Consider the following 23,774-nt stretch of genomic DNA (forward strand, 5'->3'; position numbering starts at 1 on the left):
ATTTATTTGAAAAGTTTACATCAGGGACTATTTCGAGAAAATCTACTACAAGAAGTCTTATGGAGTGAGTCCCAGTCTACTCCATACTTTATTTTATCTTTAGTCTACTCCATACTTTATTTTATCTTTATTCATATGGACTGTATAGTAAAATTGCTCATTCATAACAATGGCCCTGAGTCATCAAGGCAGGATTAAAGTGTATCTTCTAATCAGAAAACAACATATTTAGGAGGAATTTTTTTTACTAATCCTTATGGGAAAAGATCATGATTAAATGATGTTTCAGAACTTGACTTAAATGTCATCACTTATACATTATTTTGAGCAGCTAATTTCCCCAGAGGTTCCAAGTAATTGAGGTGCCACTTTTTTGCTTTGTCTCATGCTGCTTGATATTAACAAATCATTAAATAAGGACTTGGCAATCTTGAATCAAACCGACTAAAATATGTCAGCACATTGTTACGTCAGATCTTATTATTTTGAATGCCACTGCTAAGTGGCAGAACTAGGATTTCTCCAGAATTCATGCTCTTAACCACTATGCTAGTCAGTCTTTAAACTATTACATTGGTAGATGTTATAGGTCAGTCACAAAGCTCTTTCTTGAGGAGTTCATAGTAGAGGTATCAGAGGCATGTAAACACATAATTGTGATATAATTTGATAGGGGATGCATAAGGAAATCAAGCAGATGTGAGGATATATGTTCCTTAACTCAGTCCCTTCTGTGTTTATGATTTTTCTTTTCTTTTTTTTTTTTTTTTTTTGAGTTGGAGTCTCTGTTGCCCAGGTTGGAGTGCAGTGGCATGCTCATGGCCACCACAGCCTCGACCTGCTGGGCTCAGGCAGTCCTTCCACCTCAGCCTTCCAAATAGCTGGAACTACAGGCAGTGAGAACTCTATCGGTGGTTCTCAGCTGGAGGCCATTTGTCTCTTAGAGGACATTCAGCAATGTCAGGAGACATTTTTAGTTGTCACAGTTTGGCAAATGGGAGGGATGCAACTAACATCTAGTAGGTAGAGGTAGGATGCTGGTAAACACCGCACAGTACACAGGGCAGCCCTCTACAACAAATAATTACTTGGCCTAAATGTCAATAGTGCTGCTGTTGAGAAGCCCTACCCTACATATTTTACCCTCCCTGCCACTACCACCTGGGTGTTGGCTGTTAAAAGCTGGCATTTGCTCAGATTGGGGGCTGCTCTGTGAGAGGAGCACCGTTTGTGCAGCTGCCTAGTGCTTCTTCCTGCTTTACGTACTTCTATTTTGTGTGCATCTTTCCAGATCAGCACACACATTTAATCCTTTTTAATAGTTTAGTATAATAGTATGTGAATGTGTGTCTTAGTTTGGACTGCTATATAACATTACTGGTTGGTTTAAACAAGAGATGTGTATTTCTCACAGTTCTGGAGCTGGAAAGTCCAAGATCAAGTACAAGATCTGTTGGAAGCCAGGAGTTCCAGGGTCTGGTGAGGGCAATTTTTCTGGCTTGCAGAAGGCTATTGTATCTTCATATGGGAGAGGGCAGTAGAGCAGGGGGAAGAGGAGAGGAAGCAAGCACTCTCCTATTTCTTTCATGAGGACTCCATCCTCCTGACCCAATGATCTCCTAAGGCCAGTCCCATCTCCAAATAACTGCCACGTTGGAGGTTAGGGTTGAAGGGTGGGGGCACAAAAATTTGGTCTATACCAGTGTCTTAGTTTTGTGTGTGTGTGTTTAACCTGCTTCTCTTTTTATGACTATTTAAATATATGCCTCCCCACACCAATGCATATTACTTCATTGGGTATGTTTGTGTACACATGTGTTCTTGTGTATGCTTCCTTAGTATTTTTTTTTTGTGAGAAAATATGAGATATTCAACAGTAAAAATAAAAATTTGATACTGCAAAGTTGTTCCTCCTTTGTCCAGAAAAGTTGTAAAGTGTTATTCTACTGGGTCTTAAAAGTCTGGCTCATACTCTGCTGAACTGGCAAAGAAACAGAAGGATATCCCAAGCAAAAGGTAAGTACGTACAATGGCACAGAGGCATGAAGCTGATAGTGTGCCCTACTGTGGGTAGTCTCAGTTGAATTTAGGGTCAAAGTGCCAGAGACAAGGCAGACTACTAAATAAAACACTTATTTTGCACAGTTTGAAAGTAGATCATGATAATTTTATTTCATTATTTGCAAGTAATGTGTTCTAATGATGTGATCAATATAATTTTTTAAAAATATCTTAAATGTAGTTTTTACATGATATAAAAAGTACAGTGAAAAAATTACCTGTTGCATAAAAGGGAGGCAACATAGATCCAAAATCTTATATCTTACATGTAGATTTTACAAGATATAAAAAGTACAAGAAAAAAATTACCTGTTGCGTATAAGGGAGGCAACATAGATCCAAACAGACAAAACATTTTTGGGATATGGGTGTATGTATACAGCCAAAGCAAATTCAACATTGGGAACGTCAATGTTATGTACTCCAGTGCTATACACAGCGTCAATTAAAGGCTTCACTTCAGAATAAGGCATATGAAGGGGAAATCCAGAGAACTGAAAGGAGGGGGGGAAATTGTAATCAGTAAAGCTTGAAGTATTTTTTCCTATGTAAATATATGTAATTCTTAACATAGTAAGTCTTCTGGATATTGGAGTAATTTAGTTCTGTTTCTATTTTGCTATACACAATAGAGAAAATGGAGAGGGTTTTAATGTCTTTTTTGCTTTTGTTCCTAGTGTATTGGTATATAAGAAACCTGTTATCCCATCACCCTCCACTGTTCCCTTCCCTCTTCCAGATAGACCCTAGTTTGCATAGTAAAGTAACCTATGGAATTCAGAGGCCTAGGTTAAGCTAGTCAGTACATTCTATCCTCCTGGCCACAGTGACTGATCCATAGACTTGGGTGTGTGATCAAAGGGAGCCTCAAGGTAAGTCTCAGGAAACTTGCAGGGAAAAATGGCACTTTGATGCCCTCTCCTGCAGATGGAAGTCTTGAAAGTGTTCCAGCATTTGCTACTATGTAAAAACCCAGCCTGAGCACGAAGCCATCACTCGGTAGAGGTGGGTAGAGTGGGAAAACTTGTAGAAAAATGGGACAGCCCTGAGGGCTACTCACCTCTACATTTTAGTTAAGCCAATAACTACTTTATTGCTCAAGCCTGTGAGTTTTCTGTTACTTGAACTGAAAACAGGCTGAGAATCTGACTGTATAGGTTACAGGATACATTTTACTCAGTGAATAATCAAATTTGACCTCCATGCTGTTTAGCCAATATGGCTTACTGTCTTAGTTAGGAGACTGCTTTCTAGGCTGTATTATCCAGCTATCAGATGTGAATACATAGCACTACCACCAGGCAATAGGATATGCTGTCTATTAATGAGAATTTTTCTTCACAATGGTGTGAAACCATATTCTTAAAAAAAAAAACCTGGTGTAGAGTGTTTGTTTTCATCTTTATTCACAGTTGAGTCTGACGTGATTTAGCCAGATGTTTTTATTTTATTTAATACTTCAATGTATTTCATAAAATTATTTTTCATGGGATCCTTTTACACAAAATGGTGGTATTTTCATCTTATAGAGGCACTTTGCTATAAAGTGATAGGTTTAAAACTTATAATCCCATTTTTAAGTCTATGCTACCTAACTATGTACTTTGGTGGGGGGGGGATATATACATTTTGACTCCCAAAACCCATTATTGGCTAATTTCCGATTTGAAATAAGGAAATCCACAGGGTCCATTGAGGAACCATTTGCACTTACCCTGTAGTCTCCCAGCTGTTTCAGCAGCTCCGCTCTGTGGTCATCTTCTACGTCTTCTCCTTGACTTCTTTCTAGCAGAGGCAAGAAATGACGCAGAGTGGAGGTACAGTACCTATTCCATCGAGTCAGATGGCGTGGCCTCCAGTCCATGATTTTTTCTTTTAGTATTTTTTCAATCCTGTTAATAAAAAATAAACAGGGCTTTTTTTTTTTTTTTTTTTTTTGATGAATTCACTTTTTCCCTGTAAAAAATAGTTTGTATACAGTGGGGAGTCAGGCGAATGCATGACCACATTTTTGGTGGTGGAGTTGTCATTCACTAGGCATAGTAAGTAATAATGGGCTAATCCCTGGGGATCCCTGACTGGCCTTCTCCACGTGTAAGGTTCATAAACTAGCTGCAGAGCTGTAAGCCACTAATCGGACAACAGAGGCATGTTTAAGCTGAGGATTATTATGTGCTTCAACAAGATCCACAGTGACATGACAAACTCTAGTAGGAGGTAAAGTCTTTGGAGAACTATGAATGACTGAAGCTCCACTTTGGTTTGTTCCACAGCATGCTGATGCTAATAAAGGCGCCTTTTGAGCCATGGATTTGGAGATCACATCTGTACTTGGAATCTGTAAATATGAATGAAAGTTTAATTGCCTACATCATTTCACACTCATCTGGGCTGAAAGTCATTCAAAGTTTGGCATTCCACTCCTAGTGACAGATTACATGTGATTTCTGGAAATTACGTTACCTGTCTTGTAACTCAGCTGCAGCTGCTTTGTCTGTGTGTTGGTAAATTAGCTCCTCAGGCTATAAAAGAGAAAATAGTTCAGAAATTCTAGAAGTCCCCTATGCTTAACTTGAATAGCTATATGCCGTTTTTGAAATCTTTAAGTAATGAACTCTCGTACATTGAATAAGATTGTAGAGAGGAATATGATGCATGTCACTGTACCCATGGCCCATCATATGTAAAACTGATAAATTTTAGCGTGGTGTAGTTCTTTCTCAATTTCATTTCTCTTCCCTCTCACCACAGAAGTAACCATGTCTGAGTTTATTTTTTAGCAGTCCTTCATTAAACAAATAATGAGTGTGTACTATGGGCCAGGCACTTTCACAGGTAAGGAAGATAGGGATTTGGCCATGAGTGAAAATTCTTGTCTTCATATTGATTATGTTATTGTAAGTAGAGACAGACAAAATTAATGCAATGTACTTACGGTTTTACTACAGATATGTATACTTCTAAATGTATTTTAATATTTTGCATGTTTCCTAAACCTTATTTAATAGTTTTATTTTATGAACATGGAACTTACTCTTTCTCCCTTAACATTATATTTAATAGTAATAACAAACATGTATTTTTAGAATACTTATTAAGATTCATTAATGTTGATTCATTTACTGTACAATATTTCATCATGTACCATAATTTATCTTTTCTGTCATTCTGATTTTTATACAGGATGGTGCTTTTGTTGAGAGCCTCAAATATTTGTGGGGTTGTTAACACTACAAACTAACTTTTTCCAGTGACTTCTATTCATGACAATAGAATTTTTTCCTAAGTTACCTTAAAATTGCTTTTATAATACCAACCATCATTATAACTTAATTTTTTATATATAGTATATATCTACATATATAATAAATACATAATAATGTTCCTGTGAAAAATCTTATATATGTCACCTTGTACACATATGGGAGAATTTCTCTAGGGCATGTTCTTCAAAGCTTTTTCTGAAAGGTATGATCTAAAGTATAAAATAATGTTTTGTATTACACACCCAGCACACACATACATACATCTTTCAAATGTGACAAAGGTTTTAGTAAACAATGCTTAGAATTACTACTTACAATCTACTACTGGTCATGACCTTCTAAGTTGATTTTATGAGCCCCTGGTGGATCATACCCTGCAGTTTTTATCAGTCATGAAATCAGTTTAGTGAATTGAGACCAGTATTTACGAAAGTTAAATAAAATACATTTTTTTGGTACTTTTCATTGTTTTTTATTTTTTATTTAAGTCGGGGTCTCACTCTGTTGCCCAGGATGGAGTGCAGTGGCATGATCATGGCTCACTGCAGTCTCGAACCCGGGCTCAAGTGACCCTCCTGCCTCACCCTCCCAAGTAGCTGAGACTACAGGTGCATGCCACCATGTCTGGCTAATTTTTTTTTTTTTTTGAGTTGGAGTCTCACTCTGTCGCTCCGACTGGAGTGCAGTGGCTGCTCCCGGCCACCGCAGCCTCGACCTGCTGGGCTCCGGCGATCCTTCCGCCTCAGCCTTCCAAGCAGCTATTTTTTTTTTTTTTTTTTTAAGAGATGAGGCCCTGGAACTTCTGAGCTCAAGCAGTCCTCCTGCCTGTCCTCCCAAAGTGCTAGGATTACAGTAGGTGTGAGCTGCAGTGCTTAGCCTTTTTGGTATTTTATGTCATAGGACTTTTAATATCAAAGCATTTTCTTTCACATATGTGTAAAATATATATACTGTTTATTACACATATATGTAAAGGCATACATGTGTTTCTTATTGTAAGTTGGGTTCAGCTACATTTGAAAAGCAAATACTGTTTTAGACTACCCAGGAGTGGGAATAAGGGCCAAAAAATATCTGGTGACCCAATATATTGATTTCATATATGTCGCTTTCTTTGTCTATATTTGTTAAAAGAAATTATACCTGAACACTGGAAAGGCCAGGATATGGAAGACTTCTTGAAAAGAAAGGTTTCCATAGCTTAGGCTTGGTGACATCAAAATTTATCCTTAGTGGAGAATCATATTGTTGAATATTAAGCCAAATCTAAAAAAGACAAGACTGCATTAGCAGACATGTATGAATATATGTGTGTTTGTATACACATGATATGGAGAGAGGAAGCAGAGACGGCAAATGTTCACATAGCCTGCGCACTTTTTGTCATTTTTTGATTTGTAAATTTTGTATGCATTTTACAATCAGTGCATCAAACAATTGTCATTGGCCATTTTTCCACATTTAAAAAATCTGAAGTTGGTTTTTAAAATGGTATTGGTTGTAGGTTTGATGAAATAAGGTGTTTTCTGATGATAAACAAACATTTTTAGGAAAAGACAGACAAGGCCTCTCCTTTTTTGGACTAGTCTTTCCTGACCTTGCTCTCCTAACCTCCTAATTGAGTTAAGTGTCTGTCTACCTCTGCTTCCACAGTAATTTCCAGTCTCTGAGATAACACTTGTCTTGTTGAGGCAATGTGGCCTACTGGCTTGGGGAGTCAGACCACTTGCATTTGAATTCTGGCATCAGCATTTACTACTTGTGTGGCCTTGGATGATTTATGTAACTTCTGTGTATCTCAGTTTCCTCCTCTATAAAAGCTGGGTAATAATTGTATCTACTGCATAAGATTGAGTGGATTCAGTGAGTTAGTTAATCTATACCTCCTAGAACAAAGTCTGCTATGTAGCAAGTGCTCAATAATTATTAGCTGTTTTATTAGTTATTACGTATCATTTATAATTGCCTGTCTGACTATATCCTCACTAGCTTATTAGACTGTTGTCCTGAGGACATTCCCATGTGCCTTATTTATCACTGTATTTTTAGCTCCAGGCATATAATAGTCATATTGAGTAACTGTGTGCTTGAATGGCAAATGGCAAAAATTCAACATATTTAACCAAGCACCTACTGTGTTCAGGCTTTGTTCTAGTCACTGGAGATAAAGTAGTGAGTGAAACATTTCTTATCCTCATGGAATATCTAATGAGAATATACAGTAAACAAGTACGTGGGATATCAGATTGTGTCATCGGCCCCAATTCTTCCCCTTCCTATATGTATACCTTTTCTCTTGTTACTTTGCAGCTTGTCCCACCAACAGGGAGGAAATATGCTTTCTCATTTCCTGATTTCTAGCCTCCGGACTAGGACAGACATGTCAGTGTCTGACTTCTGAGTCTAAGCTTAAGGGGCTTTGTGTGATTCTGGTTGTCCTTTTGTGCATCTGTCATTTTCATTGCCCTGTGTCCCAGAAGAAACACATATGAAGCAGAGCTGTTCTGATCAACCCACAGGTCTTCAGTGAGAAGCAGAGCTGATCTAGCCACCACAACTTGGAGCAGAACCTTCCCAGCTGACCTACAGACTTCTGAGAATAAATGTTTGAAGCCATTTAGTTTGGGGACAGGTTGAAGTGAGGGAGAAATTTATGAAGGTATACAGCCAAGGGGAGGTGGTTATCTGTGCAGAGGAAACAGCAAATACAAAACATGTTTGTTGTGTTTCAGGAATAGAATACAAAGAATGAGCAAGTTGGAGAGTGCAAGTAAGAGATGACTGCAGCAGAGGAAGTGGGGGGAGGTGGGCAGGGTGGGTGTCAGACCATGGAGGCCTGGGCCATTTTGAAGATTTAGGCTTTGAATCACGTGAGCTAGGAAGTGGTTGGAGTTCTTTGGGCAGAGAAGTGACATAATTTGCCTTCCATTTTAACAGGTACTTTCTTTGCTGTTATGAGACTAGACAAGAGGGTAGGTGAAGTCTCCAGTCAGGCTATTTTGAATAATACAGGTGAGAATCACAATGACTTGCATGAAATATTTGGCTTCTAGGTATAGTGTGAAGGTAGAGCCAGTGAGAGAAAGACAGGAATCAAACACGATTTCAAGGATTTTGGCCTAAGTAATGGGACTAATAAGGCTGTCATTTTTTTGAGGCTGGAAAGGGGAATCATTTCAAGTTTGGGCGTGTGAAATTTGAGACGTCCATCTGACATCCAAATGAGGATGTTGAGTAGGTGGTTGGATATTTTAGAGTGAAGCCAGGTGAGCTAGAGATACACATTTGGGAATCATCAGCATATGTATGCTGTTCCTAGGGAAGAGGTTCAGATAGAAGTTTGATGAACTTTGGGGATCACTAATGTTCAAATTTGGAGAATAAGAAAAAAGCAGCCAAGAATACAGAGAAGTGCCAGCCAGTGAAGTAGTAGGCCTTGATGACTTGGAACCCGAGTCAAGAAATTGACTTGAGGAGACAAGATCTTTGAGAACTACAATTTGGCTGTAGGACAGGTTCAGAAAAGTAGTGGGAAACAGAGCTGGATAGAGAGAGTTGAGGTCAAATGACACTGGGTTTTCAAATCCAAGGTGGAAAGTTTATTCTGAAATCTGTAGGCAGTAAGGCACTCCTAAGTACTTTTTGAGCCAGAGAATGAGAAAAGCTGAATGTTAAAAAACTCAGCCAGGTGTGGTGACTCAACGCCTGAAATCCCAGCACTTTAGGAGGCTGAGGTGGGAGGATTGCTTGAGTACGGCAGTTCAAGGCCAGCCTCAGCAACGTGGCAAGTCCTTGTCTCTACGAAAAATCAGAAGAACAGCTGGGTGTGGCAGCAGGAGCCTGTAGTCCCGGCTACTCAGGAGGCTGAGGTAAAAGGATCACCTGAGTCCAGGAGATTGAGGTGGCAGTGAGCTGTGATCATGCCACTGTACTCCAGCCTGGACAAGCAAGACCTGACCAAAAAAAAAAAAAGCAGCTTAACCAGGCATCAGTGTATCAAAAAAGTGAACTTGCCGGGCTCGGTGGCTCAGCCTGTAATCCTGCGCCTTTAGGAGGCTGAGGTGAGTGGATTGCCTGAGCCCGCGGGTTCGAGACCCGCCTGGGCAGGCGAGACCTCATCTCTACAATAAATTAAAAAATTAGCCAGGCGTGGTAGTGCTTGCCTGTAGTTCCAGCTACTGGAAGGCTGAGGCGGAAGGATCGCTGGAGCCCAGCAGGTCGAGGCTGCGGTGGCCAGGAGCAGCCACTGCACTCCAGTCTGGGCAACAGAGTAAGACTCCAACTCAAAAAAAAAAAAGTGAACTGAATTGGAGACAAATTATTTAGTTTGTTATTTATAGTAACTTAGGGCAAAGCAATAGTGGCATGACCTGGGAAACAGAAGAGGCAAAATTATGATTTGGTATCTATAAATAGGATCAAAGTAGGACAAAAGTATGGGAGAAGAAAAATCAAGGACAATTCTGTGGTTCAAATCTGGATACCTGACATCCACAGAAATACGAAGCCAGGAGGAGGAGCTGATTTTGGGTGAAATTACTTGAGTTTTGGATGTGCTGAGTTTGACAAAGCACTTGGGTGTCTAACAAACAGGTGACATTTTAAGACTCAAAGATTCTGGGGCTAGTGATAGAATTATGACTTCTCTGCCAGAATAAACTAGATAAGAGACACAATAATATAGGTGTGGTACTGGAAGAAATCCAAATATAGACTCTTCAGGAGCATCTGCTTTTAATGGGTGAGAAGAGCCAGTGAAAGAAACATTGCAGGGAAATGAAAACTAACTGTCCTTTATTTGTAAGGCGGGAGGCGGGGGGAGGAGAGTTTTTTTTTTTTTCCCATGAAGAAAGGATCAGTCATGTCATATTTCACAGAAAAGGAGAGAAGAGTGAGCAGTATGAGTAAATCATTCATTAGCAAGACAATGGTGCTTCTCAGGGTTTAATTTCTGTAGCAAGGTCAGGGAAGAAGAGCTACATTATAGTCATCTGAGGTCTGAGTGTGTTGAGAAAGTGGAAACAAAAGATATAACTAGTATTGGAAGAATTCTGAAGGGAAAGAAAAGAGAAGCAATGGTAGTTCAGGGTGTAGCTGGGTAGGAAGAAGTGTATTTTAGAATTGTTGGACTCCTGTGCCTATCAATAGCTCGAGAAGGAAAGAGGATAGTTGGGTCAATTAGTAGAGGATGGAGTAGGAATGGAAAACAGATGGAAAGGAAAGAGTCTTATCTTGGAAAACAAGCGAAGGAGGAGAAATTCTGACATCCAAAGATGTGTTATGGAGTAGAGAACCGTTGAGGTTTCAGAGTGCTTTTACTCAATGGTCAAGGCTTAGAGCAGGTTTAGAACAGCTGCCAGGGATACCCATCATAAGCTACTGTTATCCAGCTCATAGAAGAGGAGAAAAGAGGGTTCTTTCTTCCCACAAAACTTTGACTTTATGAGAATTAGTCAACCATACAGTAATTGTTTTGAGAGCCGGTAATAATTTTGACTTATAATGGAGTTCTTTGAAGGCTTTTTTAGTGCCTATTGACCTGCTTGATTACTAATGACCTGAAAATGATTCTCCAAGTGTAGATGGAGCATAGCAGATCATTTATGATTATAATGACCTTAATTAAAAATAATTATCATGAGAATAGTTTTCCATAGTGCTCTTTTTTAACATTTGTAAATAATAATGCTATTAGTTGCCATTTGTTGAATACTTATGAAAGACAGGTACTTTGCTGGGTGCTAGGCATATATTATCTTTAATTTTAGCAGTAACCTAAAAAACAGACTAGTGGCCTTCAAAGAGGGTACATACCCCCGGAATATGAGGAGAAAATATTAAATTTTCTAATCATTTCTTTGTATTTTAAGGTATGGTTTTGTATAAATATATTGATGCACAAGTACATATAATTTATAAATAAAAATACATATGTTGAGGATCTGTGTGCAAATGATTTTGACACAGATGCACAAAGTTTAGAGACCACTAAGGCAGATGATGATTATAAAGATAATTATTCAGTATTAAAGAGTTGTAACTATTCATTAGGTGCTTTACTTACATTGACTATCTCATTTACTTTTCACAACTACCCTATAAAGTAGTGAGTTTATAAAGTAATGACTACTATTGCCTGCATTTTACCAATGAAGAAACTGAGGCTGTGAGAGATAAAGAAACTTTCCCGAGCTCATACAACTAGTAAATGATGAGGCTGGAATTTAAACTGAGGAGCCTGACCCCCTGTGATTTGTTTTTAACCACTGCTTTATATAATACCCTTCACAGATAAATCAAACAGCCCCTAAAACTGAGTTAGCTCACACAGCCAGTAAACATGATGAGGCTAGAATTTAAACTGAAGCAGTCTGACCCTGTAACTTATGTTTTTAACCACTGTTTTATATAATATACTCCACAGCTAAATCAAACAGCCCCCAAAACTAGGTACAACCACAATTGCCTGGGGACATTGCAGGTCAAGTAGTACTCTTTTTAAAAAGAGAGAAAAACCTAATCTCAAGTGGTAAATTGCCTCAATAAGTTCTCAGAACACATGACTTGGGCATTGTAAACTCTGTTTTGGATGAGAAAACAAAGACAAAGCTAAGACACAAACTCAGGTCCTCTAAATCTAAATCCTATGTTCCTTTTTTAACTTTATTCTGCTTCTTGGCATGTCAGATGACTAATTCAACAAAAAGTTTTGTTTAGCACAGTTCCACTGCTGTGCCTGACACTACATCTTTAAAGTTGGTATATGTGTATGTATAAGTGTGTATATATATTTATTTATATACATTTTTGGCTACATAGAATATTATTTAAATCAATTAGTCAGATAATAAAGCAACAATCATGTTTAAGAAAAATGTTAATACTTACATTATCAGGACCTATTAAACAGCCCACACTTTTCAAGGGACAGAATGTATCAAATTGTCCATAAAAATGTCCACTGCAGGGATTCCATATTAAATAATGAGTCTGCTCCCAAGTTAGCACATAGGCAGTTGAACCCTGAAGGAAAATAGCCATCAAAAACAGTTTCCAAGTAATTATGCAATTAAGGTCCCTAGTAGTTTGCACAGATAATTCACCATTTTAGTTGGATCCCGATTTCTAAAATCCCATGGTAAATGGCGAAAATTAGTTTGAGGTTCTAAGTTGTGCTGGACTTAAAAAATAAAATCAAGTGCTTATTTTTGCAAAATTCTTGCATTTGATACTAGTGCAGTGATCAAATAAAGATAGCAGTCATCTTACCCAACCAATATATCTTAAGTTGACTGAAGAATTATTATTGATGGAAATAAGCAGTCACTAACATTTTCTTTTTAGAATCTATAAGATTGCCATGTAAGTAGAATTCTGACTATGTCTGAATAGAAATATTTCTGTTTCTAATACAGTAACTTACAGTTGCTATACATTTGTAACTATGCAAATGAACAAAAGATTTGCAAGGATATATACCAAACTATTAAAAATGACTATACTATACTGAGAGATCTATCACAGAAACAAAGAACTGAGTGCCACATGCTCTCACTCATAAGGTGACCTTGAACAATTATCATAATACTATAAAAAAGGGATTGGCAGTAGGCAACTGCTGGGGGTGGGGGGCAGGAATGACAGTAGTGGGAAACTGCCAGGGGAGGGGGACACACCTCATCAACAAGGGTACCTGCATAATGAACATTTGTATACCTAACCTTGAATTGTACCCCACATCTTCAAAAAAAAAAAAAGAATGACTATACTTGAGAAGCAGAGTGAGCTTAGGGGTTGTAGCCTTAAGAGTGACTTTTACATTTTACTCAGAATACTTATGTATTGTTTGATTCTTTTTTTTTCTTTTACAATGAGAATATATTCATTTATTGCCCCTTTGATACAATGGTCTTCCTTTGATACAATAGTCTTCTGGGGAAGGCAGAGCAGAAATTATTATTCCAGTTTCCTTATAAAACTCACAGTTGTGAAGTGATGTGCTTAGCATCACACAGCTGACCAGGAGTGGACACAGAACACTGAACACAGGCCCAGTGACTTTCTAGCCCAATGTTCTTTTCCTTGTACTAGGCTATCTGTGAGATTGATGGAGAATGAGTTCAAATACAAACATGATACTACTTTATGACCTGCCTCACAGCAACTCATGCCATCTAATTTCCAAAGGTAACTAGAGTCTTGAGGCCTCTTTTTGAAACCCTCTTTGGCTATGCTGCTTCAACCCATGTGAATTTTCTAAACTTGCACAGAATTACCCATTGTGCTTCAAATGTAGGGACATTTGCAGCGGGCTAGGGGAACAATTCTAATAGTCACGAAGCCGCTAATCTAATAAAATTAGGAATGATAATATAAAAATATAGCTGCTAACATTCTTTTCTTTCTTTGCTGTCTGGCTTATCTCCCATGTCTACCAGGTTAGCAGCAGGTGCCTACAAAAGCAGTACACATGAAAGGAGAAATCTCTACTCTTACCACACGTCTTTGGATCCCTTTTGCTTCTAAACATGAAGAACACTACCTCACTAAGGAGGATCACTAAGGGGATCAGAATTCTTGGGAACATGGATGGGAAGAGTACTGAAAGAACAGCTAGGTGGGGGCTTTGGGTAGCAAAGGGTTTGGGCTTGCTAAAAAAAACAGTCTGCAGTGTTGCCTAGGGCCCTGAGTACCAGTGTAAGCCAGTTCATGTCTTGTCACTGGTTCTTCTCTCTGCCTGTTGTGACATCTCTGGGCCATTCTCCTGGAGACCCAAAGGCTCATTATGAAAATAAGTACAGCCTGTGATTGGAACATACAACTGAATTAGACAACCACCTCCTCTGTTAAAGGCAGCCTTCAGGGTCTTACCTCAGGAATAGCATTGCCCATCACCAGCCAGACCTTCTTACCCAGGGACAGAAAATAATTACATAGTAATACTGCATGCTCTTCTTCATCTCCTGCCAGGAGATCGAGAAATTGCTGACAAAAAGAAAAAAATAATAGTGTCGTATTGACTGACTGCTTTACTCTGGATTGGCTATGCAAGATTTTAACATATCATTGTTGATACTATAAGACCTGTTTTTCAAATCTTTCCCCAAATTTTGACACTATGTTGAAAATACATGTAAAAAACCCCACTTTTAGTGTACATGGTGTTTTTCTGACATTGATGATACGGATTTCTAGAATCAATAATCACTATGGTTAGAGTGGGGGGGCGAGACAAATTTTAAAGTTGCACTTTCATTTTTAATGTATATGTGATAGTTCACTATGTGTAAAAAATCTTTAAAGCACACAGCATGCATGAACTAACTCATTTGAACCTAGAACAACCCTTCAAGGAAGTACTCTTTTTTCCCCATTATACAGATAAGGAAGTAGAGATACAGATCAGTAAGGTGACACCTAGGAAGTGGTAAAGTAGTAAAGACAATCTGGCTCTAGAGCCCATGAACGATTCTATTCTTTGTCTTCCTAGAGATGTCTCAAGATTGTTGATATTTTGTCTCTAAAATTGCCACCATTTATGTTGCCAAAATATGTTGGGAATCAAAAAATTTCCTCTGAAGGAATTTGTAAAGTACAGTTCAATTTTATACAAAAACAGTACAACATGAGATCTAGAAACAGAATTAATACCTGTGATAATATGTGTGTTTCACACTACCTAACATCCCTTTGAAACTTTACGTTACATACACAGATTATAAAATCCATGAAGGCAAAGACTAAGCTTATTTTACTTATAGCCAGAACTTAGTACAGTGTCGGGTATGTGAGAGGTAACTAAGAAATACATAATGAATAAATAATATGACATGATTTACAAAGCCCACAAATTAAGAAATAAATACTTTCCAATTTAATACAGAATATAATTTCTATATTTTTGATGAACAACACTGGAGTATTGTTAAGGTAATACTGGAGAAGGTAAACGGTATTAAGACATCTGAAGTGTTATTTATGTTTTTTGAGTTGGAGTCTCCCTCTGTTGCCCAGGCTGGAGTGTGGTGGCATACTCATGGCCACCACAGCCTCGACCTGCCGGGCTCAGGCAATCCTGCTTCAGCCTTCTAAGTAGCTGGAACTACAGGCATGTGCCACCACACCCAGTTAATTCTATGATTTACTGTAGAGATGGGGAGTCTCACCATGTTGCTAAGGCTGGTCTTGAACCTGTGAACTCAGGCAGTCCTCTCACCTCTGCCTCCCAAAGTGTTGGGATTACAGGCATGAGCTACTGCACCGGGCTTGAATTATTTTTTAATTTTAATTTCAATAGCTTTAGAGGGTACAAATGATTTTGGGTTACATGGATGCATTATTTAGTAGCAACAGCCTGGGTCACAGAGTGAAACTCCAACTCAAAAAAAAAAAAAAAAGACTTCTGGGTTTTAAGTGTATCCTCTACCCCTACCTGTGCACATTGTACCTAATAGGTGATTTTTCATTCCTACCCCTCTTTCTACCCTCTTTTTTCTGAGTCTTCAGTGCCCTTATGTCATTCTATAAGCCTTTGCAATTCCTTAGTTTAGCTCTCACTTATAAGTGAAAAATACAGTGTTTGGTTTTCCATTTCGGTGTTATCAAGTGTTATTTTTTAATTCTCTGTGTGAGTAATTAATTTTTGTAACATCTGAACTTTGGGGAAATTGCACCAGGAAGAAAAATTCTCCTAAACAGATGGCCAGTTAGATTTTCATGATGACTGATGAATGTTGCAGTTTAAAACTAGGCAAGCCAATTAGTTCATATTCAGTTAAGACAGTTCAAGTTAGTAAATCCGCGAGGAAGAGCTACTTACATCAGAGGTGCTCCATAGGTCACAGATGCCGGCAAATGAAACACTGTCAGGCAAGAAAGGAATCAAGGACACATATCGAGCCACCAGTTCCTGCATAATCGATATTAGCTTTTAAAAAATAGTTTCTAATAAAACAGAAAGCTGAATTTCCTACTTAATTTCTTAAAATGTTTCAACATTTTTGTGTACAAAATGGAACTAATGCTTATTGAACACTTATTAAATGTTGTATTAATATCACCCTAATCCTAACCAGCATTCTATGCATTTGGTTATTGTTATTATTCATCTTTTATGGATGAAGAAATTGACTCCTGCACCTCTTTGAACTGTCCTCGTCATTTTTTTTTTTTTTTTTCCACTTTTTAACTTTCTGGTATAATGACTTTCCAGAATCATCTTAAACTTTCACTTATCCCAGTCCTGAAAGCAGCCATCTCTCTAGGGAGCCCTGATTCCTTTAAGGCTAACAAAAAAATCCTGTAATTATGGCAATTTATTTTAAACTGATGATAATTTAACTTTGATCACAAGGAACAGAAACAAATGGAAAAAAAAAACTAAAAAAACTCTACACTTTAACTTCGTTGCCCCCTGCATTTTGACATCTCAATGTACATCTTTTATATTACCTATCTCTTAAAAATGTGGTTATTTTAATAGTTTTGTCTTTTAGTCCTCTTACTAAATATTTGATTGGTTTACACATATTAGCAGCATTAGAGTATTCTGAATTTGTCTGTAAACTTACTTTTACCAGTGGATTTTATACCTTGACATGTTTTCTTGTTACATGTTAGTATTCTTTTTTCTTTTTTCTCAAACTGAAGAACTCCTTTGAGTGTTTTTTGTAAAGATTAAGGTAATGAATTTCATCAACTTTTGTTTATCTGGAAAAGTCTTTATCTCTCTCCTTCATATCTGAAGGATAGATTGGTGGGTTTTAATTTCTATTCATTTGTTTCTATTTAAATATTTTGCACATTTTCTTTTTCTTTAACATATTTTTTATTTTAAAATTGTGGGGTACAGTTAAGGGTTAGGTATACAAATATGCATCGTTCAGGCACCCTTGTTGATAAGGGGTGTCCCCGTGCACATTTTCTTATTGCTTTGTAGGTTCTTAAAGTATACTCTGGTGGATTATTCTACTCCCTCCTGGCCTTAAGTTTTCCAATGAGAAATCTGCTTCCTGACATATAGGAGCTCCTTTACACGTTACTTGCTGCTTCTCTCTTGCTGCTTTTAGGATCCTCTCTTTTTTTGTACCCTCTGAGATTTTATCATCTGCCCTGGGATAATCTTATTTGAGTTTTATCTTATTAGGGACTTTTAACCTCCTGTACCTGGATATTTATATCTTTATCTTGGTTTGGAAAATTTTCTGTTTCTTTGTTTTCTTTTTGCTTTTGTTTTCTTGAGTCAGGGTCTCACTCTGTCATCCAGGTTGGAATGCAGTGGCAGGATCATGGCTCACCACAGCCTCAAACTCCAGGACGCAAGTATTCCTCCCTCTTTAGCCTCCTGAGTAACTGGAACTATAGGCACATGCCACCATGCCTGGCTAATTTTTAAAAGATTTTGTAAAGACAGGACCTCGCTATATTATCTGGGCTGGTCTCAAATTCCTAGACTCAAGCGATCCTCTTGCCTCAGTCTCCCAAAATGCTGGATTACAGCCATGAGCCACCATGCCTAGTCAAGTTTTCTGATATTATTTCTTTAACAAATTTTACTGCTTTCTCATTCTCTACTCTCTCGAAGGTCAGTGACTCTTACAATTGCTCTTTTGATGCTATATCATAGATCTTGTATGTTTTTTCTAATTCCTTTTATTTTTCTCCTTTGTGAATTTTCAAATAGCCTGTCTTTAAGCTCACCAATTTTTTTTCTGCTGTTGAAATCCTCTAATGTATTTTTCAGCTTGTTCATTATTTATTTATTTATTTATTTCAACTGAAGTCTCTGTTGCCTAGACTGGAGTGCAGTGGCACGCTTCTGGCCACTGCAGCCTCGACCTGCTGGGCTCCGGCGAACCTTCCGCCTCAGCCTTCCAAGTAGCTGGAACTATGGGCGTGCACTACCACCCGCGGACTCAGGCAATCCACTCACCACGGGATTGCAGGCTGAGCCACCAAGCCCGGCCTGTTCATTGTATTTTTAGCTCTAGGATTTATGTTTGATGTTTTTATTATTTCAATTTCTGTTAAATTTATCTGATAAATTTATGGATTATTTATCTGTGTTTCCTTGAAGTTTCATCTCTTCAAATCAGCTATTTTGAATTTACTGTCTGAGTAATCTCACATCTCCTTCTCTCTAGAGTTGGTCTCTGGTACCTTATTTAGTCTGTTTGATGAAGTCTTTGTTCCCTGATGTTCTTGATGCTTGTGGATGTACACCAATGTCTTTGCATTGAAGATTAAGGTACTTATTTCAGTCTTTGCAGCTTGGCCCTTTTGCACCTGTTCTTCAAAGCTTCTTCCAGGACTTAAAAGGTGACTGGTAAATTTCTTAAGTCTGTGGTCACTGCATCCATTTCAGCATTAGAGGCTACTCTCAGCCCAGGTTCACCATGACTCTCTTATAAACTCTGTGGTCCCTTGCCCTGATGGAGGTGGAAAGACCGGGGGTGGAAAGACTGGGTTCCCAAAGTTCCTTGCTCAGTTTCTTTCTTCATTCTGCACTGCTTGGGATTGGGGAAGGAGTGATATGGGCAATCCCATGGCTGCTGCAGCTGACACTGTACCAGAGTCACAACCGAAGCCCATGTCCAGTGCAGCACCAAAGCTCACCCGTGGCCCATGACCACTATGGCCTACCTGCTGTTGAAATTTATTTGGAGCTCAAGGCCTCTTTATTCAGCTGCCAACGAATTGGGTTGGGAATCCTTCTGGCCTGGGATGAGTCTGGAAGCTCCATCTGTGGGAGCTGGCCTTGAATCAGGCCACGGGGTACTGCCTGGTGCTGTGTTTTACTGTGGTGGGACTGGTACTAGATGCCAAGGCAAAACCTCACGCATGCTTACCTCTTCTTCCCCACAAGTGGACAGAGTCTGTCTCTATGCTGTGCTGCCTGAGGGAGGTGGAGGCGTGGTGTAGATAGTGCAAGACTGTCCTTTCTACCCTCTTCAATGTGTCTTTTCTTCTTATGCTAAAACAAAGTACTCTGACTTGCTTAACTCTTAGAAAGGTATTTTCTTGCATGGATATTTGTTTAAATTGATACTCCTGTGGGGGGAATGGCTCTGAGGTATCTATTTTACCACCTTCCTCTGCCTCTTATTCCATTTGAGGTTTTTTTCCATATGTTTATTGGCCTTTCATGTTTCTACTTCAGTGGATTTCTGTTTAAGTATTTTGCACATTTTCTTATTGATTTGTAAGTTTTTAAAGTATACTCTGGTGACTATTCCATATGTACTATATATATGTTGTAAATATCCTCTTCTGTGTGGCTTTTTTTTCTTTTTTTCCTTTTTCTTCTTGGAGCCTTTTGAGAAACTCAAGTTTTCAATTTTAATATGGTTAAATTATTTGTTCTCTTTCTTTATAGTTGTGCTTTTTTTCTGTCTTGTTTGAGAAATACATCCTATCTCAGGTCATAAAGATAAAAATGCTTTTCACATTTAAGTTCTCAATCTAATCTATTTGCAACAGAGTATTTTGAAGTAGAAGTCTCTTTTCATTTTTTTCAAATGAAAAATCAATGATTCCAGTACAATTTATGTAACAGGCAATCTGTTCTTTACTAATCTCCAATCTTGTCACACCTGGTTTCCATTTTTGAATGGGTCTATTCTGGGCTTTTTATTCTCTTCCATCTTTCTCTTTGTTATCTCTGTGAATACCATTTTGCCTTAATTACTGTGGTCTCATAAGTAGTGTGGATATATGATATGGCAAGTCTTCCTACTAGGTTCTTATTCTGTATAATTGTTTTGGCTATATTTTGCTCCTTGCAATTCCATATAGATATAAGAATCAGCTTGTCAATTTCCAGTAAAAACTGTTTTAAAAATCTAGCTTACAATCTCTGTGTTTTAGTTGGAAAGTTTAGTCCCTTTTTTTGATTGTGAATATTGGTATTTATATTATTTTTACTATCTTATTCTGTACTTCTTACTTTTCATACTTTTTCTGTTTCCTTTTTCCTCCCCACTTTCACCCCATTTGTAATTTTTTTTCTGTTAGTTTAGAAGATATGTGCACTGTTTTCATTTTTGGTTTTTTTGGTTTTTTTAGAAAGTAGAATTTATTAAGGGGACAGAAAAGCTCCCACGGCAGGCGGGGACCTCAGGGGGTTGCCTGTTTTCATTTTTAAGTAGTCTTTCTAGAAATTTCAACATGTATATTTAACTTAAATACTAAAGTTAATAAATATCTTTGCCCTCATCTTAGGAAATGCAAGGACATTAAAATACTCGTATTAGTCCTATCATGACATATATGCATTTTTTCAGGATGTTTGTTCTATCCTGATTTTTCACCCACATTGCTATTGCTATTAAGACAATGCTTGTTTAGATTACTCACAAGTTTCCCATTTTCTCTGCCTAGCATTTTGTGTTGCATCTAGGATTTTCCTTCCTTCTCTTTAAAATATATTTTTTAGAAATTTCTTTAGTGAGAATCTTTTGGTTGTGAATTCTACCAACGTTTGTTTAAAAGTAGTTTGAGAGGTTTTTTTTTTTCCAGCCTTTTGAGGATATTTCCTGGATTTCATTTTGTACAGCTAAAAAGTCTTGATCTAATCATTCTGCTTTCATGGATGATATGTTTTCTCTCTAACTGATTTTAAGATTATCTTTGTCATGGTAGTTCCCTATGATATACTCAGATTTTGATTTTTTTTTTTTTTTTTTTTGAGTTGGAATCTCACTCCTTTGCCCAGGCTGGGGTACAGTGGCATGCACGCTCACGGCCACCCCAGCGTTGACCTTCTGTGCACCAGTGATCCTTCCGTGCCAGCCTTCCAACTACAGACACACACTACCATGCCTGGCTTTTTATTTTATTATGGAGATGAGGTCTCGAACCCGCGGGCTCAGGCAATACACTCGCCTCAGCCTCCCAAAGTGCTGGGAGCCACCGACCCCGGCTGATTTTTTTTTTTAATTGTATCTTTATTTGCTGGAAATTTTTTCTGTGGACTTTTTTGAGGCTGAGCTTAAAGGGCTTTCTTCTACAAGTATTTGTGTTTGCTTTTGACAGGGATCTAGGGGCATTACCAACAGGAAATACTTTAAATTTTCCGTTGTTTTTAAAGTCATCTAGGTAGTGCAAATTCCAGTCCCAGATGTGAATAAATACAGGTTAGTGATGAGAAATTATCGGGAGAGACTATTTTTCCCTCTTCCGTCCAGAGTCAAGACTGAATTCCTTTTCAGGGCCTGGTATTTCCTAGATTACCCATTGAGCGTATTACCGTGAGAAGTTCTGACTTGGCATCTGAGTCTCTAATCGAACCCTACAGCCTGCTCTACCCCATGCGTCACCTCCTGTCTCCCACAGCCTTGTGACTCACTGAATCTGAGTTCTGGTGATTAGGAATTATCAGATGACCTGAGAGCAAACAATATTTCAAGCCCTCTACCTTTCTTTCTTCTTTCCTTTGTTTTGTTTTGTTTTCACCAGGGCTGAAGTGCAGTGGTTTAGCTGAAGTCACTGCAGCCTTGAACTCCTGGGATCAAGTGGTTCTCCTGACAGCCTCCTGAGTAGCTAGGTTCACAAGTACACACCACCACACCTGACTCACTTTTTTTTTTTTGAGTTGGAGTCTCACTCTGTTGCCCAGACTGGAGTGCAGTGGCTGCTCCCAGCCACCGCAGCCTCGACCTGCTGGGCTCCGGCGATCCTTCCGCCTCAGCCTTCCAAGTAGCTGGAATTACAGGCATGCGCTAACACACCTGGCTGATTTTTTTGATTTATTGTAGAGATGAGGTCTCGCCAAATTGCCCAGGTGGGTCTCGAACCTGCGGGCTCAGGCAATCCACTCACCTCAGCCTCCCAAAGGTGCGGGATTACAGGCTGAGCCACCAAGCCCGGCTCTGACTCACTTTTACATTTTCTGTAGAGATATGGGGACTTACTATGTTGCTCAAGTGGGTCTCGAACCCCTGTTCTCAAGCAACTCTCCTACCTCAGCTTCCCAAACTATTGGGATTAAAGGGATAAGCCACTGCACCTGGCCTAATATTGCTTTCTTCTTGTGTCATGCCTCTGATTTCCAGCCCCTCACTTTACTTCTATCTCAACTATGATTTCTTAAATTTTTAAAATATCTTATTAATCACTGTGAAATATTTTCCACTGGGAGAAATCCGCACATCTACTATACTAGGTAGAACAGAAGTTCCTATTATGGTTTCCTATGAAAATTGATTAATAAAAAAATAAATAAAAGGTGGGATTTTGGGGGTGCAAAAATATCTGCAAATACATATAACTTTACCTGTTTCTAAATTACTATATTAATGACAACTAGCAGCAATTATTTCTATATTATCCACTTTAATGGGATATTGTATTTGCTTAAAATTAACCTGGTTAACATACAGCTTCTGGTACACACGAGTTTGTGAAGGGTATGGTGCTTTGAAACCAGAGAATGGCACATGCAAATTTAATGGCCCAGTATGGATATTCTTTGGGATGATGGCTTGAATGATAAAAACACTTAAATTTTTTAGATAATTTTTGCTTAATTTATATTCAGTGATACTTATAGCATTAAGCATAATACTGAATACTATCTTAAGATAGTAGAAAGTACATGAATTCTGACGTTAGAGGCATCAGTTCATATCCTAACAAAATTATTGAGAATACATAATTAAAACATTTATGGAAGACATTTTGAAAGCATAGATTGGCCAGGCTCGGTGGCTCAGCCTGTAATCCCGCACTTTACGTCCACTGAAAAATACACTGAGGTGAGTGGATTGCCTGAGCCTGTGGATTCGAGACCCGCCTGGGCAACTTGGCGAAACCTCATCTCTTCAATAAATAAAAAAATCAGCTGGGTGTGGTAGCGCATGCCTGTAATTCTGGCTACTTGGAAGGCTGAGGCTTAAGGATCTCCAGAGCCCAGCAGGTCGAGGCTGCGGTGGCCGGGAGCAGCCACTGCACTCCAGTCTGAGCCACAGAGTGAGACTCCGACTCAAAAAAAAAAAGAAAGCATAGATTATATGTTCATTTTCCAACACCTAATATAGTGCCAGTAACACAGTAAGCACTCAATAATTGTTTGTTGAAACAACAAGCTAAGGATTATTATCAACCCTGGTATCTTCAGACTTTTCTAAAAAAGAAAGTCTTATGTTAATAAAAAAAAAAGTTTTACATATTCAAGTTAAGTTAGTGGCTAATTAAATCAAAGATGCTCTTTTTAAAAAAAGTATAAAGGGCTCTAGCTTTGAACCCTTGGGAAAGGGATTTATATGCTCTGTACCTCAAGTTTTCATCTATAAAACAGATATAATAATAATACCTACCTAATTACATCATTGTGAGGATTAACTGACAAAATCTTTGCCATGCATCTAAGACTGAAACCAATCCAGCTTCTTTTTAGAACTAATGATTATAGCATTAAAAAAAAGTAAATATAGAAATTGACCCTTCTGG

At 38.3% G+C, this 23,774-nt stretch overlaps 1 protein-coding gene across 1 annotated transcript in view; it reads right to left on the reverse strand.

Annotated features, from left to right (window-relative positions):
* Positions 1 to 2,145: 2,145 nt before the first annotated feature.
* The window catches only part of CC2D2A (coiled-coil and C2 domain containing 2A), a 103,505-nt gene continuing 81,876 nt past the window's right edge, over positions 2,146 to 23,774 (reverse strand). The window contains exons 27-33 of the mRNA XM_008066948.2: positions 16,147 to 16,236; positions 14,199 to 14,312; positions 12,216 to 12,350; positions 6,471 to 6,593; positions 4,525 to 4,583; positions 3,776 to 3,953; positions 2,146 to 2,555 (exon numbers count right to left, since the gene is read on the reverse strand). Coding sequence (XP_008065139.2) covers positions 2,367 to 2,555; positions 3,776 to 3,953; positions 4,525 to 4,583; positions 6,471 to 6,593; positions 12,216 to 12,350; positions 14,199 to 14,312; positions 16,147 to 16,236 — 888 coding nt within the window. The 3' untranslated portion in view covers positions 2,146 to 2,366. The remainder of the gene's footprint in view (positions 2,556 to 3,775; positions 3,954 to 4,524; positions 4,584 to 6,470; positions 6,594 to 12,215; positions 12,351 to 14,198; positions 14,313 to 16,146; positions 16,237 to 23,774) is intronic.

This window comes from Carlito syrichta, unplaced genomic scaffold (assembly GCF_000164805.1).
Source record: "Carlito syrichta isolate Samal-C Ts95f unplaced genomic scaffold, Tarsius_syrichta-2.0.1 Scaffold106263, whole genome shotgun sequence".
NCBI lineage: Eukaryota > Metazoa > Chordata > Mammalia > Primates > Tarsiidae > Carlito > Carlito syrichta.